General features: G+C 58.9%; 1 protein-coding gene and 2 long non-coding RNA genes across 3 annotated transcripts; 1 reads left to right on the forward strand and 2 right to left on the reverse strand.

Annotated features, from left to right (window-relative positions):
• Positions 1–7,969: 7,969 nt before the first annotated feature.
• Positions 7,970–11,426, reverse strand: LOC112628963. Its single transcript, XR_003120510.1, has 2 exons — positions 10,978–11,426; positions 7,970–10,002 (listed from the first exon to the last, which is right to left on the reverse strand). It is a non-coding gene; the product is annotated as an uncharacterized LOC112628963 (long non-coding RNA).
• Positions 11,427–12,828: 1,402 nt separating this feature from the next.
• Positions 12,829–15,931, reverse strand: LOC112628962. The gene is made up of 2 exons (XR_003120509.1): positions 15,761–15,931; positions 12,829–14,358 (listed from the first exon to the last, which is right to left on the reverse strand). It is a non-coding gene; the product is annotated as an uncharacterized LOC112628962 (long non-coding RNA).
• A 933-nt stretch (positions 15,932–16,864) lies between these two features.
• DIO3 (iodothyronine deiodinase 3) lies at positions 16,865–18,958 on the forward strand. Its single transcript, XM_025392298.1, has one exon. It carries the CDS (start codon positions 17,005–17,007, stop codon positions 17,512–17,514), a length of 510 nt encoding a protein of 169 aa, XP_025248083.1. The 5' UTR covers positions 16,865–17,004; the 3' UTR covers positions 17,515–18,958.
• The last annotated feature ends 248 nt before the right edge of the window (positions 18,959–19,206 follow it).

Below are 19,206 nucleotides of genomic sequence, written 5' to 3' on the forward strand. Positions count from 1 at the left end.
AGTACTCAGGCCTAAAAAGGAAGGACATTCTGAGACGTGCTACAACATGGATGAACCTTGAGGACATCAAGCAAAGTGAAACAGGCGAGTTACTAAGGGACAAATCCTGCAAAATCCCACCAATAAGAAGCACCTGACGTAGTCAGACTCATAGAGATGGGAAATGGAACGGTGCTGGCCGGGGGCTGGGAGAAGGGCAGAATGGAGAGCTGGTGCTTAGTGTTTCGGTCCTTCAGTTTTGTACAATGGAAAGAGTTCTGGAAATTGGTTATCCAACAATGTGAATACCCTTAGCACTACTGAGCTGCTACTTAAAGATGGCTAAGACGGTAGCCAGGCTCAGTGCACAATCCAGGCACCCCAGCTACTCAGGAGGCTGAGGCAGGAGGATCTTTGAGCCCAGGAGTTCAAGTCCAGCCTGGGCAACATAGCGCTCATTGTTTTTCTCTTAAAAAAAAAAATGGATAAGATGGTAAATTTTATGTTACATGTATTTTACCACAATTAAAAAGTTTTAAAAGGCAGTGGCTTTGAACTGCACCATCCACTCAGACTAATTTTGTACAGTCAAGGAAGTATCAGTTGATTGCTGTATTACACCAAAGCTGAAGGGAACCCCATTCCCAAAGCAGGGGAAAGCAGGGCTGCCCAGTTTGGAGTGGGGTGTGTTAGTCCAGTGGGGTGTGTTAGTCCGTTTTGTTTTGCCATAAAGGAATACTGAGGCTGGGTAATTTATCAAGAAAAGAGGTTTCTTTGGCTCATGGTTCTGTAGGCTGCACAAGCCTGGCCCCAGCATCTGCTCCACTTCTGGGGAGGCCTCAGGAGGTTTTTACTCATGCTGGAAGGCAGAGTGGGGAGCAAGGGAGGAGGAGGGGGTGCCAGGCTCTTCTAAACAACTAGCTCTCCCGTGAACTGACAGAGCGGGAATTCGTTCATTACCATGGCGAGGGCTCCAAGCCTTTCGTGAGGGATCCACCCCCATGACCCAAACACCTCCCACCAGGCCCCACTTCCAACACTGGGGAATCACATTTCAGCATGAGATTCGAAGGGAACACACATCCAAACCATATCAGGATGGGAGCTCAGAGCCCAGTTTCTCAGCCCCTCACTCTTACCACCACACCGGCTGACCCTTGGCACTTGGAACTCCCATCTCCACACCTCTCCAGCCCCTTCCAGGCTGGTGGGTCTTTGAATCCAGGGCCCCAAAGGTAGACAAATGCATCCTTTCCTGACTTTCCTGGCCAGAGTTGGAAGAGCCCATTGTTCTCATCTGGAGGTTTCTGAGGGATGAGGTATGACCCACAGAGCCAGGAAGTACGGGTACGGGGGAGATGAGGCAGATGGGACAGTAAGTGGGACTCACCTGAAGGGGCAGCCAGGGCTAAGGGGGCACACGGGCAGCCTCTGAGGGCCCATCCTTCTGAAAAATTCAAAACTCCTGGAAAGAAAACCCCCCTTCCTCCTCTATAGCCATTTCCAGGGATTCCAAGATCCTCCATTTAAGTGTAAGAAAAGTCTTGGTGGAAAAGATTTGTTGTTACAAATGGAATGTTTCCACTCGGTTTCATGAACTCCACCGCCCTCCGCCCCGCCCCAGTCCAGGGAAAGCTGGGGATTGCAGGAAAGAGGAGGGTGGAGGAAGAAGGGTGCTCCCGCTAAAGCCCTTTCACCTGCAGAATTCAATCCGGAGAGGAACCAACATGCAGGAGTGCCTCTGTCGCCGGGCCCTTATGTGTGTGATGTCATCCAAGCCTCATTCTGCAAGGAGGACTGTCACCCCCATGTCACAGAAGAGGCATCAGGGTCACTGAGCCATTACTGACTTCCCCAGCATCCCACAATTACGTGGCATGGCCAGCACTCAAACACACAGACATCCCTCCGCGACTCCAGAGCACCACAGGCCCTAAAAAGCAATCTCAACGCCGCAGCTTGCCAACCTCTGGTTAGCAACCGCTTGATCGTTCCGCAAACAGTTGATCAACTTCTCTATCTGGATCTATTTTAATTAGGATACATTTCGGCTACTGTAAGAAATGCCAAAATACCGAGATTACATGGGACAGGCCCCCCCGCACATAGCAGACTGAGCTTCAGCAGTCTAAGCTGGCGTAGTGGTGACACGGACTCTTTGCAGCTTGTTGCTCTGTGATCCTCAACACCCAGCTTTCCTTCCATAGTCCCACGGCTGCCCCACTCCTGCCATTACCTCATTAATCCAACAGTGGGAACAGGGAGAAGAAGCAGGGGAAGGCAGCTCTCTTCTCCCTAAGAGCAAGAACCCAAAGTTTCACAGATCACTTCTTCTGCGTCATTGGCAAGGATTTGGTCAGATAACTGTGTAGCTGCAAGAGAGGCTGAGAACTTGAATCTTTAGATGAGCAGCCATGTGTCCAGCTCAAAGCTGGGATTTCCTTTACTTTCAAAAGAAGAGGAGAAAGGATACTGGGGGGAGCCAGCAATCTCTGCCACTGAGACACAGTCTTCACCCCTTAGCCAGGACCACGGTGAGCCGAGGTCATGGGGAAAGGGTGACTGCCATCTGGGAAGGAGAGAAGTGATTGGATGAGGAATCAGAGGAGGCTTCCTGGGAGGTCCGACATTTGGGCTGAGCCTCGAAGGACAGGTAGGACTTGGGAAGATGAGATGAAAGGGAACTCCAAGAGAAGGTGCAAGTAACCAACTTGAATGGGTGGGAAATTCTAGCTCAGTGAGAGAGCCTGAACTTTGAGCCAGGTGACCCAAGTTTGAGTGCTGACACACAGCCAGCACAGCCATGCCTGGGTTTCCTGAGCCTCAGATGGCTTCCTTACTAAATGGCTGGGGGTCCTTAGTACATCCCCTTGCAGGCCTACTGGGAAGGGCGGGGATGTGGTGGGGCAGCTATGGCAACATTTCCCTTGCAGGGGATGTCAGTTCAGTGTCAAGCAGGGACACGGGCTGGAGCTGAAAAGGGAAGCAGAGACCCTATCTGGAAGCCCTGAAGGCCAGGCCAAGCAGTTTGGATGTTTTTGAAGAGCTGCAGTCCATTCCACGGCAGGGCAGCCTCCCAGGCAGAGAGCAACTCTAAAACATGAAGACATCTAGAAGACAGAGAAGAAGAGATAAGATCAGAGATGTAGAAACCCAAAAGGAGGCAGCTGCAAAGTTCCCAGAGAGACAGCATGGAGGGGATCAGGCCAGAGCCAAGGAGCCCTTCCATCCCAACCAGGCAGTCAGGGAAGACTTCCTGGAGGAGGCAGCCCAAAGCTGTGCCAGCCAAAGCAAGAGCTGTTTAGAGCCCAGGGAGTGGGGCTGTGGGGAGGATTTTCCCTGGAGGGGACCAGCCACAGAAGAAGGGACTAGTCAAAGCCAGGCCATGCCCAGGGACAGACAAGCCCCACCACTGCCTAGAGATACCCCTACCCCAGCCAATTTGAGCACATTCCAGAGCACAGGCTGCACCTGGCACCACATCCACATCCCAGCGAATCTTCCCAATGACTTCACAAGGTGGAGATCCTTGCCCAATCAATGGAAGAAGCAGCTGGATCCCAGAGAGGGTCGGCCACTTCACTGAGGTCACACAGCAAGGATTTGGGTCCAGCAGTCAGAACCAGTGTACCTAGCACCATTTGACCCTTCCTGGGGCTGGGGATATCATTCAGAAACACTCTGACATTATCATCCTGGTCTCCGGAAGGGGTGAGGAGCAAGAACTGCTCTATCCACATCCCATCCACAGCCATTCCTTACAAGGCAGGGATAGAGATGGAGTTACCCCATTGGACAGGGAAACAAACTGAGGCTCCGAGAGGTGAAGTCGCACGCGTGGGTCCGTGGCCCATCGGTGGCCGGCAGGACCTGAGTCCAGGTCCTTCTGACTCCATGTCCTGATTCTCGGTGATTCTTGCTGAGGCCTTTCTCTCCCCTCCTACCCCTCCTCCCCCCGCAACCATTGCTGTTTTCCTGGCTCCCTCTCAGGGAAAAGAACATGCTCTGAGTCTCTGTTTCCCTGGGAGAAATCCATTTTCAGAATCTGGAGGTGTTGAAATGTGTTCTTTTTTCCTCTCCAAAGAGCCCTTCTTGAGGACAGAGGTGCCCCCGGAATCCCTCCAAGGCCAGCACCGGCCGGGTGGGGGGCGGGGATGCTGCCTGTAGAGGCCAGGTCTCGGGGACCCTTGTTCACCCAGGACAAGGAGCACTGGGGGCACTCCAAGAGCTCAGAGCACACCCTGGCCCCCCAACCCAGGACCACCCGCCCTGGCCTCAGAAGACCCCACTTGCTATCCCTGCCTGGCTCCTGGCGACAGGCTTTGTGGCTCCCAGGAGTGGGACAGTCACTGAGCCTGCCTGGTGGAGGTGCCTGGGGGACGGTCCGCAGTCTCCACCAGACTGCCACCCTCCCCATGACAGCAGGGCCCCAGTGGTCGCGGCTGCAGGAGTCTCTTGCTGTAAGGAGCACAGCCCTCCCTATAAGCATCTCCTAATGCCTGCAGAGCCAGGCTCTGGGGAGCACGGGGTGGCGGGTGCAGGGACTGCTTGCCATGTGAGGAGGGAAGGAAAGAGGCTGGGAGGGGCAGGTAGGAAGGGGCACGAGGGGATGAGATAGAAGGGAAGAGGGAAGGAAGGGAGAGATGGGGAGGGCAAAGGGAGAGGAAGGGAGGAAAAGGCAAAGAAGGAGCTAGAGAGGGAAGAGGAGGCAGGGGGAGGAAAGGGAAGAGAGAAGGAAGAAGCAGGGAGAGAAAGAGAAGAGAGGGAAGGAAGGAGAGGAAAGGATGGGGGAGGGGAGGTGGCGGCTCGGTGTCCACACACACCATCATTCTTCCTTCAGGCCCTCTGTCCCAAAGCACTCCCCTTACACTTGCCCAAATGCCTCCCTGCCCTTGTCTCTGAAAATGTGCTCTAGCCCAACAGCGGCCCACCTGTCCTGGCCTCTCTACCCAGTGCTTGCATCTCCTGCCCACAGCTTCCTGCAGCTGGACTAAGCCCTTTCAGGGTTCCAGGCCCCTCCCCCAGGCTGCCTCAGCTCCTCCAGGTCCCCACTGTACTCACCTCCCGCAGGGACCCCCGGGAGGCCTCGGTTCTCGGGTCTCCTAGAGCCTATGTCCCAGAATTGTGAACCCGTGTATCCCACAGGCCTGGAAGGCCCATCAAGGCCAACCTACCCAGGACCCACTCCCCAGGCCCCCACAGTATCCCCAAGGAGGGACTCCCGGCCTCCATGTTCAGAAAGGAACTGACAGAGCTGGAGCTCAGGCACAGCGAGTCCATCGCCCCCAAGGCTGTGTCTCCGGGGACAGCGCCGAGTGCCCGGCACCTGCCTGGGGAATGATACAGGCCCCACCTGCCTAGGTGTGGTGCCCAGACCTGGGGACTGCAGCCTTTCTCATCCACGTGGGACACGTCCCAGAGAGTGGCAGCCTCCTCGTCCTTCAGGGTGAGCTCTCTAGGGCTCTCCAAGAGATTCTCCCTCAAATGTGCCACGTCCCTTCCCTTCTGAGGGACTTCCATGCTCCTGGCCTCCCAGCAGGTCTCCCTGAGAAAGCTCCTGGCCACCCTGAGATGCCGCAATTTTATCTCCAGGGCAACAGGAATCACTAGAGGACCTGAGGCGACAGCACCGTGGGAGAGATTTGCTTTGTGAGACGAGGGAGGTTGTCACTAGAGACTGGGTCCGTGCCCGTGCTAGGGCCCCAGATGCTGCTCCAGCTTGACTCACAGCACTCAGGTCCAGCCACCAAGGACACCAGGGGACACAGGGCCAGGATGTCCATGGTGACCTCAGGGAGCCCCACCACGGGGTGGCCATGAGGCTATTCTGCCTGTCCCCCGCCTCACCCCCAGTGGGAATCCACAGAACCCTCTACATCCCCAAACGCGTCACATGAAACTCCAGCAAAGAGATTGCTGTACGGGTCATGAAACTATCTGTAGGAAGCAAGTCCCTGCAGAAGTCCCCAGTACCGTCATCCTGTGCTGCTGGCCACGGGGGATAGACTCAGGACCAGGCTGTGCACGGGTTTATAAGGACAGCTACACAGTCTTCTCTGGGTTACAGCGCCACCTCCTCCTGGACCCTCAGTCGGTGCTCTGGGGCCAGCATCCAAGCCAGCCTGTCATTCCAGCACTCACCTGCCAGAGCAAGAGCCCCCAGACAGGCCCTGGTCTGGGTCATCAGAAAAGTGAAAGTGCTGCAGGTGCCAAATGGATGAATGGTTGGTTGGATGGATGGATGGATGGATGGATGGATGGATGGATGGATAGATGGATGGACAGGTGGATGCAAAGACAAATGGAAGGAAGGATGGATGGATGGATGGATGGATGGATGGATGGATGGATGGACGCACGGACACGTAGGTGGTTGGGTGGGTGGATGGATGGATGGATGCACGGATGCGTAGGTGGTTGGGTGGATGGATGGATGGATGGACGCACGGACGCGTAGGTGGTTGGATGGATGGATGGATGGATGGATGGACGGACAGACGGACGGACAGACGGACAGATGGATGGATGGACGGACTGGTGGGTGTGGGTGGATGGGCGGATGGATGAACTGGTGGGTGGGTGGATAAGTGGATGGGTGGATGAATGGCCTGAAGGCTGGGTGGGTAGACATGCCATCCTGCCTCTCCACCTCTTAGTTGGACTTTGGACACACGCTCCCCTCAAAGAGACTTCATTGCACAGCTCGACAAAGGGCACAGAGATCCCTACTGCAGGATCAGCATGTGAAAACACACCAAACTTCATATGAGTGTGAAAACATCCCTGCTACTTCCGTCTGCCAGGCAGTGGTCAGTGCCACTGTCACTGTGCTCCTGAAAAATAGCTCAGCATGGATTTCCCCCAGTCATCCCGGGAACTCCACTTCCAGCATCTTGAACTGCTTAACTGTAACAGGCTCCTGTTCCAAATACAACCACCCGCCCCTCCCAGGAACAGCCACCCCCCAGGAAGGGAAGGGAGACACGGCTACAGAGCCCTGCTTCCAAGGGATCCCCCACTCCCACCCCAACCCTTCTGCCCACGGAATTACCCCACAGACCAGCTCCCAGGCTCCCAGGGTGAGGCCATCAGAACCATGGAAAAGGGTTCACATCACATACCCATCCCCCAGTCCTCAACCCCTGCACGCTCCATCCCACCTCCACTGAGGGGGACTTGCAGAAGAGGAAGAGGCAAATCATGAGAGGCAGAGACTAGGCCTGCCCCCTCTTTCTCTCCATGGCTCACTCTCACCCTTACTCTCTGTCTCTCTACAAAGAGACTGAACCATAGCCCTGGGGGCTACCTTTACAAAGCCCAAGTCCAGTCTCTGTGGTAGAGATGAAGCCACGGACAGCACCTAAGTCTCCTGGCAGGAACATGACCAAGTGGGATGCTGGGTCGTTCCCTGCTTTGTCCCATACAGCTGTGCCCTTTGGAATACAAGAGGCCTCTAGCCTCCCACCCTGTCCCTGAAGCTGCCTTCCTACGGCTGTGGAGTCCACCAGCCTTGGGTGCGGTTGTGGTAAGAGATGAGGCAAGGATCTGTCTTTCCCTCAAGACAGGGCTAGGTCTGGTCCAGCTGGAGTACCCGGGTGGTGGGTGATCACCATCAGAAGTCCCGGGGTGACACCTTGGCTCACTCGCTGTGGCAGATTGCAAAGAGCCCTAATCTTCACGTCTCCCTGCACCCAGACCCTTGGCCGAGCAGCCTCGCCAGGCCCTCTGCTCCCATGTGAGTGCTCACCCATGGCTGCCGTGAGCCCATGCAGGGTGAGGAGACGCAGCACAAGTGGCTCCCTGCTGCTCAGGTATGGGTGCTGCTTCCTTCGTGTGCCTCTGCCGTTGCCGTGAGATCAGGCCTGGGCAAGTTTGCAGAAGATCAGAGGTGTGGAGCAGAGCACAGCGGCCACCGTCCCAGCCAGGCCCGCCAGGGAGCCTGCCCTGGCTGAGCCCTGGACCCACTAAATCGATTCCATGGCACCTGAGAAATGACCACTCATTGTTTCATGTTTATTTGTTAACCAGCATTACAGTGACAAAGATGATGGACAGAGCCATCCAGGCTCTGTCTGATGGACAGGCTCACCAGGTAGTGCCACCTGCTCTGAGACGTACCAGCACAACGCCTCATGCACCGGAGGCTGAGGGAGGCTAAGGGCTTGTTCAAGCTCACACTGAAGTTGGTCCAAATCCAGAGGCCTCTTGGGACCTGCCCCCATGGTGAGCTGGCCTGGCAGACACAGGTGAGTCCAACTCTGCCCTGTCATCCGGGAGCCACAGTCTGGCGAGGAGGACTGGGTTGGGGAGGGGTAGGTATATTTGGGAGTGTGTGGAGGAAGGGGCAGTTGTGTCAAGCCTAATCACTTTCTGCAGCTGGACATTCAGGAGCAGGAAGGCCCAGCCTTCTTGGTGGAAGGACCATCCTAGTCCACTCCGACCACATAGCTACGACTGCCACTGCATTCACGGCCCTTGATGCTGAGGCCAGGTGCATTTCGCCTGCCACCTTTCCATCAGATCCATCGGACACCTGCAAAGAAAAAGCAGTTAACTAAGAGCTGCAGCTTGAGCCCCGTGTGCTGCCCCTCCCTCCATCTCCCAAGCTCCCCGTAAACCCGTGAGAAGAAGCTACCATGACTCCTTCCCAGATAAGCAAACTGTGGCCCGGAGAGGCTCCAGACATGCCCAAGGCCACATAGCCTCTAGGAAGCACAGTCGGAATTTGAACCCCAGTCTGGGATTCCAAGCATCCCTCAGAAAGGCGTGGTCGTCATGGAATGGCCCCGGCCTACTGGCATTGGTGCCCCGGCACAGTCCAAGGCCCTTGGAAATGCCATTCTCAACATGTTTGCCCTAAAACAACTGCCAGAGAACTTCAGGCGCTGCGTCTGTCTTGAACCTGAGGCCCCGGTTGTAGACGCTGTCACAGGCCCAGGTCGTAGCCTGTACCATGCAGGCTATGGCTGCCTTCTCCACCAAATGGGAAGTGCTTCCTGTCAGCAGCTGCCTTCCCCCACCCACTGTGAAATTCCCAAAGCAAAGCAAACAGCCATGATTCCCAGGATGCCGAGGCTCACCTCTGTCCCCCAAATCCCGAACATCTCCTGAGGACCATGGACACCTCCAACTTAGCATATGTGCCCAAAAAACTCAGCAGCCTCCCCCATAAACCTCTTCTCCAGGGTTCCCTCCCCATTGTGCAAGCCAGAGGCCAGGTCCTGGCGTCCCCTCCTCTTGGCCTCCCCACTCCCCACATCTCCACCTCCCCTCCCTCACCAGGCAGACTCCTTCTGCCCCCAGACTACCCTGGTGAAACACCTCTTGCTAACTTGTGAGTGTGAATTGTGGGGTCAGACCTTAGCTATGCATCCATAGGCAAATCACTTCACCTCTCAGAGCCTCAGTTTTGTCATCTGTAAAATGGGGATGATAAAAACCTCTCTATATCCTTAAAAGGTAGAATTTTCTGGCACACGTCATAACTTCTCAAGAAAGAGCAGCTTCTACTATTGTCACTAACCTTGCAGTGAGTGCAGTGAACGTGTGTGTGTCTGAAAGCATCTCTCCCCATCCAATCCAGGATCTGCTCAGTGTCTGTGAGTGAGGACCTTTCTCTCCCAGAGATGGGCACAAGACCCAGATCCGACCAAAGAGAGCCAACCCCCTCTCTCTTGTTTCCACCAGATTTCTGCCATGGGAAATGGTGCTTTCTCTTCTGGGGATGGCCAGGACAGGTGCTACAAGGACTCCATGAGCCAGAGCTCCTGGGGCCATCTCGCCCATGTGCGGAGAAATCCACCTACAGTGACGCGCATGCAGCAGAAGGCAGGAGCTGACAGCCTGCGGGCCAAGGTGTTGGCTGCACCTGGTGAGTGCCTGGATGCACCTGTTGAGTGCCTGGATGCAGCCGTGCTTGAAGGCATGGCTCCTCCTGGACTTTTCACTGACTGGAGCCAGTACATTCCTTCTTCGCTAAAGTTGCTAAAGTTAGTGTGGATTAAGTTTCTGCCACGTGCAACCCTAAAGGGTCCTAACAAAACACATGAATGGGGGATAGGAACATGCTTGGGACCAAGAGGTGTCACAGAGTTGGGCTTCTGTGATGGAGAAGTCCTGTGACTTATTGATCTGGCAGGGCCCTGGCAGGAATTTTGTGGGGAAGGAATAGCCAAAGGTGGTGGGCCCCTGGCCATAGCTTGTGAAGTGCCCAAAAGCAGGAGTCGTAACACTGGCCCACAGTGCTGGCTTATGTTGGGGACTCAGTGCCAGCTGCCACTATTTCCCTACGGAGCACTCCGGTGCCGTGGGCACCATTCTGGGGACTGTGCGAACGTGCCCCCACCTGTCCTCATAACACCCTGCCTGGGAGGTGGGCTCGGATGTGCCATCTGTTTTACAGAAGACGAGATGGAGGCACAGAGTTCAGGTCACTTGCCCAAAGTCACCCAGTGAGGATGTGGTGGCGTGGGAGTGAAGTGGCGCCTGTGCCGGGACACACAGCTGCACAGGCACAGCCTCCTCTTGTCCTTTGCTGTCCCCCACCTGCTCAGAAGGTACCGCAAATGACTCTTGTCCCCCTGCGAGAAGAGAGCCCACAGTTTCCTACCCAAGCAGGTGCAGCTACCACAGGTCTGTTCCCAGGCACCGGACTTCAAAGAGGAGAGTGGCAAAGAACCAGAAGCCTGTCCCTCTGCCCATGGCCACCTCCTGAGACGCCTCCCAATTCGACCCCATTTGCCAGGTGTCCCTGCTACCTGCTGGGGCACACCCATCCCACCCGCCCTGCCCCTGGGCCCTGCCAGGCTGGGGGGCTCCTCGGGGGCAAAAACGTGCCTGAGTCCTTGTGTGACCAGAGCCCCTCCATGACCAGTGCTTGAGTGAAGGGGGCCACCCTAAAGGTCAAACGGTTCAGGAGGACACCTGTCACCACAACACAGCCCTGGGCCTACAGTGTAGCATCATCAGTGAACACACCACCACGCACATCGCTGTCACCTGTCACAGGCATCTCCGAGCCCCGGGTGACGGCAATCGAGACTCCCTCTCCTCCCTGAGCTCTCTCTGTACACCTCGTCTCACTAACTTCACACAGCCCTGGGACGTCTGTGCTCTGAGGATCGCAAGCTTCAGGCTTCAGCCAGAGCCCTGCGTGCCTCCCAAGCAGAGGGGCTGGGTTTCTGACCTGGCATGGCCATGCACAGGCATGTGTGCGGCTCCACTGCACAGCCCGTGTTTATCTTTTGGACACTGGGAGTCATAGCCAATCAGACTTTACCACCAGGGTAATCAGGGCAAAACCTGCGGCTGTTCCATGGCCCAAGCAGAGGACACTGTGGCTGTACTTTGTCCCCATATGGGAAGTATGTCCTTCCTCTTATTTTTTCTTCTCACTTGTGGTATCTTCTGGCATTCCAAAGCTTCTTAGAGGAATCCCGAAATCCACTCTGGAACAAGGCTGGGTTTAAGTAAATAGACACACACACACACACGAACTCACACATGCACACATATAGACTTTACACTTGCCCCTCATGTCATGGTGAACACAACACATTCAAACATTAGGCCCGCCTCTCCAGTGAAGAAACTGAGGCTCAGAGAAGCACATGGACTTGGGATGCCTATCTGCTGGTCAGGTGAACCCCACCTTTTTCCAGAGAGGATCACAGATGGAAAGGAGGGACTGACTCGCAAGGTGGCCCTCCAGCCAGCCTCAGGGCCCAGCTCAGAGCAGGGTCTGTCTTGGCACAAGTAGCCCAGCATCCCAGTGCCCCACCCAGCTCCAGGCTGGACACAGGCACCCAAAGGCAACCTCTGGCAAGGCATTGTCCTGTGCCCTGGGATCTGGCTGAGCACCAGGGAGCACAGCAGCACTCATGCCAGGAACGAGTCAGAGCCCAGGCCGGGCTGGAGGGCCCTGAGCTGCAGCAGGAAGTGGGCAGGCGAAGGCGGTACTGGGTGGAAGTGGCAGAGCATGAGGCCAGGTAGGACCAGCACTGGGGCACCTTCATCCTCAAGTGGGGCTCTCAGCAGCCGCAGAACAGCAGGCAGGGCCAGAACAGGGTCTCCTAGAACTTCCTAGAACCTTCTGGCCTGCAGAATGACCGCATGGGAAAGGCACTGGAAAGTCGCCACCCAACCCACACCTGATGCAGATGAGACCTGAGAAGGGGCCAGAGATGCCCAGGGTCACACAGCAAGTAGCCAGGGCACTGCCTCCTAGGCCTTCTCCTTTCCTTGGCCGGGAGCCCCAGACCTTCTCCAACCCCCAAATGCTGCCAAACACCCCTGCTAGATCCAGGCCCTGGGGCCCTGACAAGCCGTCCTGGCTGGTATCCCAGCCTGCCCAGTGACCCCAGAGTCCTGCCACCTCCCCCATGCCTGCCTCAAACTTTCAGAGGGATGAAGATCTGTCATGTTGAGGACACCTCTCAGACCAGAGCTCTGGGTCCCTCGGCCATCTCCCACCCCATCCCCTGCAGGGTGTCCCCATGCTCAACCTAGACAAGCGTGTGGATAGAAGAATTCATTTTTGAAGCAAATGAGAAGTGTAAACACCTCCATGGGAGGGCCCAGGTACCCGGGAAGACCTGTTTAGCCCAGAAAGGGAAACAGATTGGCCCGGTGACCAGGTGACAGGTGCATTCACCAGACACCACGCCCCAAGGGGACTTCCCAGGAAGTGTTGTCTGCTCACAGCGGCAGGTCCTGACCAATGGTTCTCAGCCCTGGCTGCCGACATGCTGCCCCGGCTCACTGCTGCAGGTGCACGAAAGGACAGAGTGAAATACCCTGAGTTTCTCCCCAAACAAGGAGTTTTCAGTAAGTACACACTGCACTCATTTACTCCATTCACAAAGGTTTATTGGGTCCTCACCCGGTGCCGGTTCGGGTTAGTCACTGCAGAGGATCCATCTGGGCCAGCGTGGGAGGGGCAGGTCTGGAGTCCAAGACAGACTGGAAACCAGGGGTGAAACCCAGGGGCTGTGGAGGCTGCCATGCCGAGGACAGCTCCGGGAGGACCGCTGAAGAGGATGACTAGCGGGCAGGGAGTGGGGTTCAGCCATCTCCCGGGAGCTGAGAGGGCCCAGGTGGAGGTGAGGGCAGTGGAGAAGGAGGAGGAATGGGGGTCTCCAGGTAGAAGAAGGGAGCAGGGAATAGCATGAGCGGAAGCCCAGAGGAAGGAAAGTACCCGGAGGGTCTCTGTGCTTTAAGAGGTCAGTGGAGGGGACGGAAACAAAGGGCCAGTGATGAAGCAGGGTTGACACCCAGGCAGCAAGAACACTGAGGCACACACCTGTCGTTCACCAGCACTCTCCTCCAGGTGTGCACCAGCTCCTGCCCAAAGCCTCAGGAGGTCCTCCTGCAGGGGAACGCAGGGCCACCAGGACCCACCCCACCCCAGAGGGAAGTCTCAGTGACAGCCTCTCTGGGCCCTGGGAGCTGCTCTACTGGAATGGAGAGAGAGACTGTACCCATTGCAAACCCGTCTACCATGCCCCACACTGGGGCAGTGAGGTGGCGAGGGCGGGGGGGCTCTGCACCAGGGTTCACCAAGCCCTACCTTTCAAGGGCAGACTGCCCCAGGAGGATGTGTTTGGGATCAGAAGGCCATCCAAAGGCCAGCCCTCCCCTCGCTCTGCCAGGGCCCTGCTGCCTGTCCCCTCCCTGCCTCTCTCCAAGTTGTTCCTGGACACCAAATGGACCCCGTCCAACTTGTCCCTCCTTTTCTTTCCCCTGCCCGCCCCCTGCTGGAATTGTAAGAGGGCAGACAGAAAGGGAGGCGGGGGAGGCCCAGTCAGGTTGCAGGGCAGGAGAAGCAGCCCCAGTTCAAACTCTGCTTCCCCCACAGCAGAGCCTGCCAGGCCTCTGGGGGCCGAGACCTCTGGGTGATGCCTGGTGCTTCCCTGAGTCACAGGTGGAGCTGGGCCTTTGGCCAGTACTCTCCCTCCTGACCACTGGGACAGGACAAGACAGTAGGGGCAACAGGCAGGAAGGGCCAGGTCTAAGGTGAGCTGGGGGTGCAGCCCTAGAGAGAGGAAGGAAGGAGGGACAAGTGTTGCTCCGGAGGAAAGAGGGTTGAGAAGAGGGAAAAGGCGACCGGAGTGGGAGTTACTGAGCCAGGTTCTGTGTCCCAAAGGCCAGTATCACCTGCACCTTGGGTCTGTCCTCAACTGCACAAGAGGCTGCAGGAGCCAAATGGGCCTTCCAGCCTTGTCCAATGTTATGGAGTCCGGAGGTATGGAGTATAGTCTGTGGGCCCAAGAAGCAGCCATAGATCCCCAGAACAGATGACAGCCCTCAAGAAGGGCTGCTTCCCTGAGCATCCCTGGGGCTAGAAAGAATGTGGATCAGGTGCTTCTTATTGGGCTGGGCCTGCAGAGGGGACTAGAGGGGCCAGTCTTACAGCCACCCAGACCATTTCCACACACATGCACATGCGCACACACACTTGCACACACACACACTTGCACACACATACATGCCACCAGATCTCAGGCAGCACAGAAAGGCTCTCCCAGCCTTAGGTGGCTTATGCATTTTCTGAAACTAACTGTGGAAAAAGGGCTTGGGGAACCATCCTATGTGCCTGCACCAAATGCTGTGTGGGTGGGGGCAGGACACAAGCCCTACACTGAAACCTCCCAGAAATCAGGGAGTCCGAGCTTGAGAGATTGTCCAGTAAAAGTTGGAACCCTCAACACCCCTTGACTCTGCCCAGGAGGGGCAACCTCAGAAGTCCCCCCAAACCTCCTCTCAGAGACCTGCCGAGTAGGAGGCTTCTCTCTCTACTCTCCTCCCCGCAAAACAGAGGCCAGAAAAGGGGATGAGCGGCTAACTCACAGGTGCCCTGATGGAGGGCAGCAGACAGGGGGCCTTCCAAGGAGAACTCCCTAGCCCACCTGAAAGACCCCTACCCAGAGTGGTGAGGGGCAGCTTGGGAGCACTGAGGCAAGGGGGAGAGACCAGGCTGGCTTCCCTCTAGGTGGTAAGTTCCTGGGGTGTGCGCCCCTGCCCCAGACAGCAGAGAAATCGCCGGACTGGGAGATGGAGAAGAGGGGCCACTTTCTCATGCCACCCCGCCGCCAATCCTCCAGGCACACTCGGGCGCTTGACCTGCTGAAGCTTGGAGCCACAGGTCCAGTGGAGAGCTCACGGGACAGAGGGTCCTGCCAGAGCCACGAAAACTGGAGGGGGGGACCTCCGCCCAAGGCAGGCGTCTCCGCGCGCCCGCTAGGGCCCTGGTCCTGTGGTTGGCTTCTCCCGACACGTTCCTTCGCTGCCGAAAGCCATTCGCCCGCGCCCTATCGAGCCCAGCCAGCTCCTACCTCGGCCCGGGCGGCTAGCGCGGTCTGCGTCCCGAGAAGAAGTTCCGCGGCAGGTCCCGGGGCGGCAGACGCACGGGACGCTGGCGGCGGCGGCTTCGGACTTGGGCTCAAGCCCCGCCGCTCCAGACAAGTCGCCGCGACTGCTACAGTGTCCCGGGCAGTTCAGCTCCCCAGACGGGGGACAGACCCTCCTGGCCTGGTTCAGGCTTTGCCCTGGGGGACACAGCGGTCCAATGCGAAAGGAGACTTGCTCCCGGCCTCTGGGACCCTAGGTCAAGGCACCTCCCCGCCCCGCCGCCCCTGAGCCCAAGTCGCCAACCCCGCGCCGCGCGCAGCGAGGGATCAGAAGGTCTCGGACGCCGCGGCAGGGCCGGCCAGGGCCCCACGGGTTAGGGAGTTGCCCCGCACCCCTAAACGCTCAGCACCCATTTACGGTTGAAAGTACGCACTTGACGCGTCCGGGCGCCTCCGCGGTGAGTCGCGCCGCCGCGCTCGGGGTCCGCGAAGGTGGCTCAGTTCGGGCGCTCCAGTCTCGACGTTCCCGGGGTAGAGAGCAACGTCCGGGGACGAACGGGACGGGTGCGCCCAGCGGCCGGGGCTGCGCTGGGCGAGGCAAGCGGCGAGAGGGGAGCGCTCCGGCGTTCAGGCAACAGCTACCCCTAGTGGGAGAGCCGCCCGGGGCCGGCGCCGCCCCGCGCCCGCTGCCCCGCGCCCCACGCCCGTGGCGCCCCGCGCCCGGGTCGGCTGGGGGCGCAGGGCCGGCGCCGCTTTCCCCAGCCCTCCGGTCTCCGGCGCCCGGCGGTAACACGCCATCGGGCTCTGCCCTCCGCACCTCTCAGCCGGGCCCCGGCGGCCGCTGACCCAGGAACCGCGGCGCCCCGCTGGAACGAGATGGGACGGGGCGGGCGCGGCCAGGGCGGCGCGGGCCGGGGCAGCGCGCGGCAGCTTCGGGCAGCGGCGGGGGGCGCGGAGCGCGGTGTGCGTGGCGGGGCGGTGCGGGGGGCGGCCGTGTGCGAGGCGCGAGTGTGAGCGCGCGCGGGAGGCGGGCGGGCGGGCTCCGGCAAGCGAGCGGCGCCCGCGGGCGAGCCGGGAAGGCGGCGGGAACGCAAAGTTGCCTCCTCGCGGGCCAGCGTCCTCGGTGGGGCGGGAGCCGGGGCCACCGAAGCGGCGGCCGCGGACCCGGCCTCCCGCGGCACCTGGGCAGCGGCCCCGCACGAGCGGCAGCGGCGTGGGCGGCGTTGGCGGCGGCGCGCGGGAAGCGAACCGGAGCTCCGGCGCGGCTCGGCGGCCGCCGGGGAGCTCGGCTCAGGTGCGCGGCGAGGGGGGTGCGGGCCGGAGCCAGGCGGCGGGGACCAGGGCGGCGTGCAGCGCTCGCGCCAGCTGGAGGACCTCCCCAGCGGACGCCCAGGTCCCCGGTCGGGCTCCCGGTCCCCAGCGGCAGCGGCGACCGGAGTCCCCCGCCCCGAGAGCTGGCTGCGGGGCCCGGGCCCGCCCCCACCGGCCCCAGGCCCGGCCGCTCCGCCCTCCGCCCGCCTGCGCCCGCCCTCAGCCCACGATTTCTAGGGCATTGGCCGCGCCGCTGGGTGATCCCTCCGGGCTCAAGTTGCAAGGGGGAGGGCCGGGCCGGAGGTGGAGTCTCCCGCCAATTGAAGCCTCGGCTATAAATTGAACTCCCTGCACTGCCGAAGCCCAGATGCCTAGCCAGGCCGCGTCGCGGTTGGTGGTCGGAGAGGGCGAGGGGTCCCAGGGGGCTTCGGGGCCTGCAGCCACCATGCTCCGCTCCCTGCTGCTTCACTCCTTGAGGCTCTGCGCCCAGACCGCCTCGTGCCTCGTGCTCTTCCCGCGCTTCCTCGGCACGGCCTTCATGCTTTGGCTCCTCGATTTCTTGTGTATCCGCAAGCATTTCCTGGGCCGCCGCCGCCGGGGGCAGCCCGAGCCCGAAGTGGAGCTCAACAGTGAAGGCGAGGAGGTGCCCCCCGATGACCCGCCCATCTGCGTGTCCGACGACAACCGCCTGTGCACCCTGGCGTCGCTCAAGGCGGTGTGGCATGGTCAGAAGTTGGATTTCTTCAAGCAGGCGCACGAGGGTGGTCCAGCGCCCAACTCCGAGGTGGTTCTGCCCGACGGCTTCCAGAGCCAGCGCATCCTCGACTACGCGCAAGGGAACCGCCCGCTGGTTCTCAATTTCGGCAGCTGCACCTGACCACCGTTCATGGCGCGCATGAGCGCCTTCCAGCGCCTGGTCACCAAGTACCAGCGCGACGTCGACTTCCTCATCATCTACATCGAGGAAGCGCACCCCTCCGACGGCTGGGTCACCACTGACTCCCCCTACATCATCCCGCAGCACCGGAGCCTGGAAGACCGGGTCAGCGCAGCTAGGGTACTGCAGCAAGGCGCACCCGGCTGCGCTCTGGTCCTCGACACCATGGCCAACTCCAGCAGCTCGGCCTATGGCGCCTACTTCGAGCGTCTCTATGTCATCCAGAGTGGCACTATTATGTACCAAGGTGGCCGTGGCCCCGACGGCTACCAGGTCTCTGAGCTGCGCACTTGGTTGGAACGCTATGATGAGCAACTGCATGGCGCTCGGCCCCGGAGGGTGTAAACATCCAACGGACAATTGACTGAACTTGGTGGGCTGGGCCTTCGAGCCTTCGAAGCCCACATGCAAGCGCCTCAAACCAAGTCACGCTTGGTGAGGCCCCAGTGACACTGATGTGCTGAGCCACCATTTCAGACTGAGTCTGCACCTCGGCCAAATGAACAGTCTCCCCTACCTCCCTGGGACTCTGCTTCTGTAACTGTGTCATTCACACCTGCCTGGCTCACTGGAAATCCTCTTCTGAGCGCGGGATACGGCTTGCCCTTGTCCGTATGCCCCCAGGACTTTGCCTCTACAGCATTTTCTTACACCCGCTCCCCAGCGTGCCCTCAGCCAAGTGCTTTGGCCGGGTGCTTCCCGCAGCGCACAGAGACCTTGGCCACGCCTGCCCGCCCTGAGCGCAGCTGGGTTCCAGGAGACTCTCAGCTCACCTGAGCTAGTTGCCTGGCACCCACCTGTCGCGCGGGGAGAGGGGGTTCCCTGTTGCTTTTGTGTCTATTTCCTATCCCTGGTAGGGGAAGGGATGTCGGGGATGGGGAGGGGGTGGGCAGGGTAGTTTCCCCCACTTGTTTTGGGTGCACAGGAGCCCCACTGCTGATGACGAACTGTCTCTAACTGGTCTTGACCACGAGCTAGTTCTGAATTGCAGGGGCCTCAAAACAGCACCTAAACCTTGAGGGGGAGAGTGCTCTGGGTTTCCGTGGGGGAAGCCACCTTAAATGGGAGGGAAGTTGGGGTGTCTGCTTTGGGACCACAGGAAGATAGCTTGAGAGGCATTGGCGAGGTTCGCAGCGCCCCAGAGAGAGAGAAAAAGCCGAGACTCCTGGGGAATGATGTTGGGGTGATGGAGTCCGGGGAAAGAGAGGTGGGGGGAGAGCCTGAGGTCCCCAAGTGAGGGGAGTCCTAGGCAGAGCTGCTGACTGTGGGGCTGGGAGGTGGAGGGCCCCTGATTCGAAGGCCATTTGGTGAGTGTTTTGCTGGAAATATTTCTTGTATATAAACTTCTTTCAATCTACAATAATAAAGGCTTGAAGTAAACTGCTTTCTGGTTGCCTTTGGTCCCTTTATTTTCTTTTCCCTCTGAATAGCGGCAGGAATTAAACACAAATCCCTCTCTCGCGTCCCCATAGTGACCTTGGGAAGGGGAGCGGGAAGGAGCCTAGGCTGGCAGGGGCGCTGGAGGAGGATGGAGGAGGAAGAGGGTCTGCGGCGGCGCCCGGGGCTCTCCTACAAGCGCACGCACACACCTGGACGGGGAGCTCAGCTGCGGAAGAAGAGCGAGGTAGCGGA

The sequence above is a fragment of the Theropithecus gelada genome, chromosome 7b (genome assembly GCF_003255815.1).
Source record: "Theropithecus gelada isolate Dixy chromosome 7b, Tgel_1.0, whole genome shotgun sequence".
In the NCBI taxonomy this organism is placed as follows: Eukaryota; Metazoa; Chordata; class Mammalia; order Primates; family Cercopithecidae; genus Theropithecus; species Theropithecus gelada.

Excerpts from the sequence above, each read along its gene's own strand:
- DIO3 (XM_025392298.1), top strand. The coding sequence starts at position 17,005 with ATGCCTAGCCAGGCCGCGTCGCGGTTGGTGGTCGGAGAGGGCGAGGGG.